This window comes from Pezoporus flaviventris, unplaced genomic scaffold (genome assembly GCF_033815535.1).
Source record: "Pezoporus flaviventris isolate CSIRO_AGI_PZ_B2104156 unplaced genomic scaffold, CSIRO_AGI_Pfla_v1 ptg000006l, whole genome shotgun sequence".
Classification (NCBI taxonomy): Eukaryota; Metazoa; Chordata; class Aves; order Psittaciformes; family Psittacidae; genus Pezoporus; species Pezoporus flaviventris.
The window spans coordinates 8,581,767-8,589,391 of NW_026892554.1; the positions used below are offsets into that span (position 1 = coordinate 8,581,767).

Here is a 7,625-nt window from a genome sequence, read left to right on the forward strand (position 1 = left end):
TGACGTGTTGTGGGAAGCCAGGGGTCCTGTGGGAGAGAGGGGTTCCATTTGTTCTCACTGATCTTCTTTCTGAGCCCACCATCTCTGGGGGGGGGGTGCACAGGGCTTTCCGACTCATGAGTCTTCCTGGTCAGTGGGGACCTTCATGGAGGAGCAATCTGTGGCCAAGGGATGAGCCCTGCAAAGGGGGACGGAGGAAGGAGGGATGGGAACCAGGTTTGTATGGTGATGTTTGGTGGCTTTGCTGTTCTTGCTCTGTTTCAGTTTCAACATGTAGACTGTCTTAAGTCCACACCATCTGCTTAACCAGGACCAGGTCAGAGCAGTGCCAGACCCGACTGGTCCGTTTTTTATGGTCTCACTGCTCTTTTTGCATCTCCTTCAGCTTTCTGATCCCACCTCCCCCTTCCTTCTCCTTCCACCAACAGGGCTTTTGGCTGCCGTTATTCCCCCACCCTGGCCCCAGTACACTCCATGGCACATCTACCACTTCGAGCTCCCATCCCACTACAGGGGTGTGTGCAGGAGGCTGGCAGGGGCCCGCGAAGCGTGCTGGGGAGGAGGGTGGATTAGCGCAGGGCTGGAATGCGCTCATCCTCCCCATGGCTCAGTCCTTCTTGAAGGCAGGACTGTAGAGGCCGGTGTAGTAGGGCCGGCTGTACATGGGCTCGGGGCTGAAGCGGTAGGAGCCCTCGCTCACGCGCCTGCTGTAGGGGGAGAAGGCGGATTTCCGCGGGAGGGGACACTCGGGCTCGAAGGCAGGGCTGCGGTAGAGGTTGTGCCGCAGGAACAGGGGGTCCTCCAGCCCCAGGAAGGAGAGGGGGTGATGGCCGCGGTACAGCCGCCAGTCCCCTCTCAGCTGGGCTTTCTCCTCAGCAGGGGGGGTGGCAGGCTTGGCCTCCTCCTCCTCCTTCTGCTCCTTCTCTGCGCTGGGCTTGCTGCTCCCGGCTGCATCCTCTTCCTTTGCTGACTGCCTGCGGAGCTGAGAGATGGGGTGAGCACACAGCTAGGCTGTGCCTGCCAGCCCTGCTCTGCCCGCCCTGGAACCGGGGAGCCTCAGGACAAGCCAGTTTGCCCCCAGAGGGGTCTGCAGTGGAGGGGAGCAGGCAGCTGTGGTGGAGAGATGGTCCCAGGGGGAGCAGTGGGGTGGAGGAATCAGAGAATGGTTTGGGTTGGAAAGGACCATCCAGTTCCAACCCACTGCCATGGGCAGGGACACCTCACACTAGACCATGTTCCCCAAGGCTCTGTGCAACCTGACCTTGAGCACTGCCATGGATGGAGCAGGAAAGGAAAGGGGACACAGTCTCAGCCTGAACTTCCCAGGAATCTGTGGTCCCACCCTGGCTTGGGCATGAACCGTGTGAAGGTGCCATCATTGGCCAACCTGCTGGCTCTATGGGGGACTCACGGTCACAGCCTGGGAGATGCTCAGAAGAGTGGGACTGAGGTGTCCTGACAGCAACCCCATCTCCCTGCTCCGGTACCTGCTGGAGCTCTGGGAGGACGTTGGACAAGATGGGGTTTGCTGGAGATGGATGGTTCAGACTCACCGGGACGTAGCTGTACAGGGTGCCCAGCAGATGCTTGGGGGCACTGACAAGGGTCCCCCCAAGAGCATCCACCGTCTCCATGGCCTTGGACAGCCTGCGGGGGGTGAAGAGGATCAACCCCTCTGCTGCATCCCAGGCCACCGCCGGGACCTTCTTCACGCTGGAGATGCCAGAGGCGCAGGCGGATTGCAGGTTGTGAGCCACGCTGCCCACCAGCCCGGGCTCATCCCCTGCCTGTGGGAGCAACCAGCTCAGACACCGGCCCCTCCGGGCAAGCAGGGGTGTCCCTGTGCTCCCATCCCCTCTGCAGCAGGGTCGCTCCATGTATCCCCCACTCCCCGGCCCCCAGGGACCCTCTGCCCTGGGCTGTGCTTCCGCTGCAGGCAGAGGTGAAGGGCAGTGACCCCAACCTGCTGCTTCCCGTCCCCATGTCCCAGCGGAGCTGCTGCTGGGGACCGTTCCCAGCCCCGCTGGCTCACACCATCCCTTGCTGTAGGGACGATGGAGGGGGAGTCTCGAGTGCAGGAGGGAGCTCGGTGCTGACACCCTACAGCAGCAAAAGAGTCTTGAATATACAAGGAATATACAAGCAGCAAAGGAGCCTTGAGGATTCAGGGAAGGGGAAGCTGCTTGGGCTGTTCCAACTTCCCTTCACCTCCTCCAAGCTGCAGTTCAGCAGGGATGAGAGCCTTGTCCCAAGGGTACGGTGGGAACATCCCCCTTGCTGGCATGGTCCACGGGCAGGAGGATGCTTTGGGGCACCCCTACCTCACTGCTCCCCCTTTCTCCATACCTCCTTGCTGTGGTGGTTGTCTTTCTTCCCTGCCTTCTCCTGCTTCTGCTCTGGCACCTTGCTTTGCCGCTGGCTCAGCCGGTTGGTTGTGGTGCTGCGCCCATCACCATGGGCCTGTGGTGCCTCAGGTACACTTGGCTTGGCCAGGCTGCCCTGGAAGAGGAGCAAAACTCCACTGCTCAGAGGGAGCTGGTAGGTTCCATCCTGCTTATCCTGAGAGTTTCGGGGGGGGGGGGGTCTGGGGTGTTCAGGGACTAGGAGGGTCATTGGTGCACATGAGGGCAACAGGGAGTGCTGGGGTATTGGCACAGGCCAGGGAAGGGGATCCCATGGCAGCACTTGGTGTGAGAGGAGAGGCACCTCCTTTACCCCATCCTCTCTGGGTCCCTGCAGGGGCTTTCTGCTTTAGGAACTATGTTATGGCAAGGCCATAAATCAACAGTGTACACTGCGAGCTGGCTAAAAATAACTTGTCCTGCTAACACAGCACAGTGTGTGTGAATGCACTGCGGGAACCGCCGGCCCTGGCTCCTCCTGCTGAAACAGCAGTATCCACCCCCTGCTCTAGGATGTGCTTCAAGGAGCCTGAAATGTCCCATCTGAAACCAGAATCAGCCCAAAAGAGGGTACGGGGGAGCAGGAACCCAGCACTCACCACGATGGGGATCCACGTGGCCAGCTCCTGCCCTTTGGCTTTGGCACGCTGGAGGCCATGGGTGGTTTGCTGGTAAGCACGGTGGGAGGCAGTGCTAACCAAGGTGCCAATTCTGCCCAGGGTGCTGGGAGCGCTGGGCTGCTGCTGGGACACCTTTGCTGCTGACCCACGTGGATCTTTGGGCTTCTGATCTAAAGTCAGAAGAGAACTGGATGGGGTTACATCCTGGTGGAACAACGCTCCTAAGCAACCCTATGACAAAACCCAGGGACTTCCTCCTGCCACACGGACCCAGCCCTTGCCAGACACCCTCAGGGTGGATTAGGGCATCAGGACTACCTGGTTCTTCATCCTCCTCCGGCAGCAGGTACTCCATCAGCTTCTCCAGCCCTCCCAGGGCCGTGTCGACCCCGGCGGCTGCCATCTGGCTCACAGAGTTCCTCCTCGTGTACTTGGCTGTTGTCTCCACCGTGCTCTTGGTGGCCTCATAGCCCTCTGCTGCCAGCTCCATGATCTTATCCATGGAGTTGCCAATGGTGCTTTTGGCGCTTTGGAGAGGGGTGGAGATGGTGCCCTTCAGTTCAGATGCGAGCTGCGGGTGGAGAGATGGACAACAGCCCTACTGGGGTGTGCTTGGGGTAGATGGGACAGCCAGAGGGACCACAGGGACCTCAGCCATGGCCATGCCAGTGGGTAGCTCTGAGAGGGGCATTAACAGCTCTCTCCAGTTAGGGCTGGAGGTAGCTGGCAGGAATGGGACATAAGATGCTGTTGATGTAGATTTGGGAGTACCCCAACTGGTTGGAGCATCCCCTGTGCTGCAGGAGCCCTTGTTTGGAGGTGCTGCCTTGTTTCCCCCTCCATCGCCATCCAGAAGCAAGCCTAGAGCAGACATGCTGTGGGCTTAGTAGAAGGCTGGTGGGTCCCAGACTGTGCTATGCCCTACCTTGTCAACGGGGTAGTGGAGGGCAGGGATCTTCTCCTCCAGGTGGTCCAAGCCCCGGCACGCCAGGTTGTTTGCCACAGCAACTGCCTTGGGCAAAAGCATGGGGTGTGTTGGTGAGGAAAGCACCGGGGCCATGCCAAGCACATGCCAGTGCCAGCGCAGTCCCATCACGGTGGGTTCATCCCTGCTGTGTCCCCCCCCCTGCACTCACACTGGGGCTCCAGCCTGCGCACCACCGGCTCCACGCTCCACATGGCCAAGGCGCTGGCACCCTGCACGCCCCGCTCATAGACCTCGCACACGGAGGCCATGAGCGGATGGGCCTCCTTGGTGGTGGTGTAGGTCCGCTGCAGGCTTTCGCAGGTTGAGCTCACCACCGGCAGCTGCAGCACCCTCTGCAGCACGTTCTCCTGTGGGTGGCAGATGGGCACTGGTTACCAGCAGCCCTTCTCTGAGGAGCACCCCGTCATCCACACACCAGGGACATTGGTGTGGTGCAGTGACCACAGAGGATGCTGAAGGAGGAGGAGGAGGGCATTTCTTGAGCCACACCGAGCGTCTCGGCACAGCCATGGACCAGCAGGCTGGCTGGGATGCCACAGGCAGCGTCCCCGCATCTCATGCTCCCTTCGGCTTTCTGCTGCTTCTTCCATCTGACCCACCCCTTGCTCCTGTCCTTGGATCAGCAAAGACCAGTGCCTATGTGGTTACCTCTGTCCTGTCTGCCTCATCACCACTGTGACAAGTAAGGTAAATGGACCTCAAAAAGGAGAAGGGGAGAGGAACAGGTCTATCCCTGAGGGCATGTGTCTTCATAGGAGCCCTTGATGTGAGAAGAGGGCACCAGAGCTTTCTGAGGAAGCCAGGCACTGCATCCTGCTAGCAAGGGTGATGGGGGATGCCACGTGTGCTGCCAGTGCCAGGGCATGGCTGGAGGTAGGTCCCTCTTAGCTGGGTGAGCAGGATAAACCTGCAGCTCCAACCCTCTGTTCCTGCTCTCACCCAGTGCCCGCTTGGTGAGCTGAGACAACAGAGAGAGGGGCTGCAACCCCAAGGGAGGACTGGGGTGAACACTGGCTCATGCAGCAATCAGGAGGCAAGAGCTCTCTTGGAGCAGGAAGCTCAGCTGGCTTTGCTGGAGGCTTGGGGTCCACAGTGGGGACACAGATGAGGGACAGGCAGTGCTGTCAGGCACCACCAAGGGTTAACTTCCTTGATTCTGAACTATTTAATTTCAAGCAGTCAAAATGTTTTATCCTTTCCCTTTGCTGATGCTCTATGTTATTGCAGGTAAAGTTCTGTATAAAGAGGTGAGCACATGGGACAGCGTGAGATGTGACTTGCATTCATCTGGCCAAGCTGGTACGTGCTGCCCAGCACCCTCTGCCCTCCCCTCTCTTACTGCACCCACCTTGGCACTTCCATTCTGCAGAGTCTGGTTCTTCTTGGCTGTCATCGTGACTCACCCACCTGCAAAGCAAAGCCGGGAGCCTCAGACCCTGCTCTGAGGGCAGGACTGGGTTTGGGCTTCCCCCAGTCGCTCCTGCACCCCCCCGAGCACGGCAGGGCCGGGAGCTGGGCTGAGGCATCTCCCGTGGGTGCAATAGATGCAGCATTGCCTAATGCTTGACTTGTTACCAGTTCAGCTGCAAAACCAATGTCTCCACGCAGCCCTGCCCTGCTTGTGTGTCTTAACACCCAAAAGATGCAAAGTATTAGTTGAGAGGCATCTAGTGTGGAGGAGCTACAGGCAGGATAAATGTCACCACTGTAAAGCAAGCTTGGAGCAACCAGAATGCTAACAGACGTGCATGGAGGCTGGGAGATGCAGGCTGGGAAGGGACAAGGCAGCAGGATGGGAGCAGAAAGAGGAGCTGCAGGTAGGGATGTGGTGATGTGACTGTACATCCCCCTCCTGAACATCTGCAGCTCTGCAACTCGCAATGCCAGTGCTTATCCCTGTGCAGCCCCAGCTCCATCCAGTGGGCAAAATCACTGCAAAACACCCATCTCCAATGCTCCCGGTGGGCGCCAGCACAAAGCACAGCTCCAGCTCCCAGCCATGGGTTCCCTTTCCTTAGCAGCAGATGACATTCAGGAGGTTTAGGGATAGCAGCTGATCTCCCCATCCCAGTGAAGCTGTCCCGGTGGGACACACTACTCACCGAGGGGCAGCCCGTCTCCAGCAGAGCAGGAGCAGAGGGTGCTGGCTGCACCGTCCCTTCACCCTGGTCCTCTGAGAGTGATGCACTGAGTGCCCCAGCCACTACCACCACCAGGCCCCACCTCCTGGTTGCGTGGGGTTTGGGAGCTGGAGCCTTGCAGTGGAAAGTGGCCAAAGAGCTCCATGAAATCACTGTAATTTGGAACAAATGATGGCAGAAAATCCCCTTTGTTGTCCTCCCTGCAACGCTGGGGCCCAGCTGGGATGCGCCAGAGTTTAATGCGGCTCCATCAAGAGAAGATGAGAAGAAGCTGCCCTTGGACCTCACCACCTCAAAAGCAACAGATGAGCAGCCAGGGAGAAGGTGAAGAGTCAGGCAGGGTTTCCACAGAGGTTAAACCCTTCCTGTGTTTCTGTAGCCCCTGTTACACCCTGTGGTGGAGCAGGATCCTGCCCTGTTGGGAAATGCAACACAGACCAAGAACATAGTTTCTCCCCAGGTGAGTTCACTAAGCACAAGGAGCAGAAGGTGGACATGGGGGACACATCCTGCATAGACCAGTCTGGTTTGGGCAAGTCCAAGGAAGGGAATTCATTGAGGGTTTTGGTGAGGAGGCTTTTAGGTGGGTCCTAGGTCAGACACTGCATTAGGAAAACTCCAGGTGTTTGGAGTAGACAGACATGAAGGAAAAAAATCAGGTTGGAAGTGGAGGCCACCTCATTCAGCTCTTGTTCAAAGCTAGACCAGGCTGCTCAAGGTCTTGTCCAGTCCTGAAATCTCCAAGGATAAGATCTCCATCTCTCTGGGGCCCAGTTGCTGTGCTAACCATACTCATTTTTCCTTATATCCAGACGGAATTTCCTCTGTTGCAGTTTGTGCCTGCCATCTCTTACCCTGGCTCTGTGCACCCCTGAGCAGAGCTTGGGCTCCAGTCTCTGCTGGTTCAGCATGTGCTCTGTGTGCCTAATGCCTTACCCTCACAGTGATCCTCTGCTGGAGTCAAGATCTCCCCTGTGCTGATGGGGCCAAAACGGGAGAGGGATCCCCAGATGTGCTTCAAAGAGAGGAACAACTGCTCCCCCTGACCTGCTACAATGATCCCACTGCTTCTACTCCCTGCCAAGGGGATCAGTGCAGATGATCCAAGGCTGACACAAGGCTGCTCTGTGTCCTGGACCAGCCACCATGAGGCAGGGAGATGCTTGGCATGCTGCTCAGCATCGGGGAGGGCAGGCAGCAGAGCCAAGTCCTTGAACACCCCCTGTGCAGGACACAGAGGCACGCACCCAACATAGCTCCATGGCTCCCTTGAACATGAAGGTGGGACATTTCCAGTGCATGGGAGGAAAATACCCCTTTTCCTCCCAAAGAGCCTCAAGTTTGCCTCCAGCCCAGGGCTCTGCCAAGCTGGGCACAGAGGTGAGTGGCTGTCCTGGGCTGTCTCCAGCTCAGCAGTCACTGCTCTCCAGACAGCGGGACAAAGGGCAGCAAACGTTTGCTCTCTTGGCACTGG

General features: G+C 58.3%; 1 protein-coding gene across 1 annotated transcript; it reads right to left on the reverse strand.

Annotated features, from left to right (window-relative positions):
* Positions 1-122: 122 nt before the first annotated feature.
* PLIN1 (perilipin 1) lies at positions 123-7,126 on the reverse strand. The gene is made up of 9 exons (XM_061446788.1): positions 6,113-7,126; positions 5,359-5,417; positions 4,159-4,357; positions 3,948-4,030; positions 3,338-3,593; positions 3,002-3,192; positions 2,347-2,499; positions 1,554-1,787; positions 123-982 (listed from the first exon to the last, which is right to left on the reverse strand). Exons 2-9 carry the CDS (start codon positions 5,401-5,403, stop codon positions 608-610), a joined length of 1,536 nt encoding a protein of 511 aa, XP_061302772.1. The 5' UTR covers positions 5,404-5,417; positions 6,113-7,126; the 3' UTR covers positions 123-607.
* Positions 7,127-7,625: the final 499 nt, after the last annotated feature.

Excerpts from the sequence above, each read along its gene's own strand:
- PLIN1 (XM_061446788.1), bottom strand. The coding sequence starts at position 5,403 with ATGACAGCCAAGAAGAACCAGACTCTGCAGAATGGAAGTGCCAAG. Across the intron at positions 3,594-3,947 it reads TCCACTACCCCGTTGACAAG|CTCGCATCTGAACTGAAGGG; the intron begins GTAGGGCATAGC and ends CTCCACCCGCAG. Across the intron at positions 2,500-3,001 it reads CCACGTGGATCCCCATCGTG|GGCAGCCTGGCCAAGCCAAG; the intron begins GTGAGTGCTGGG and ends CTCCTCTTCCAG.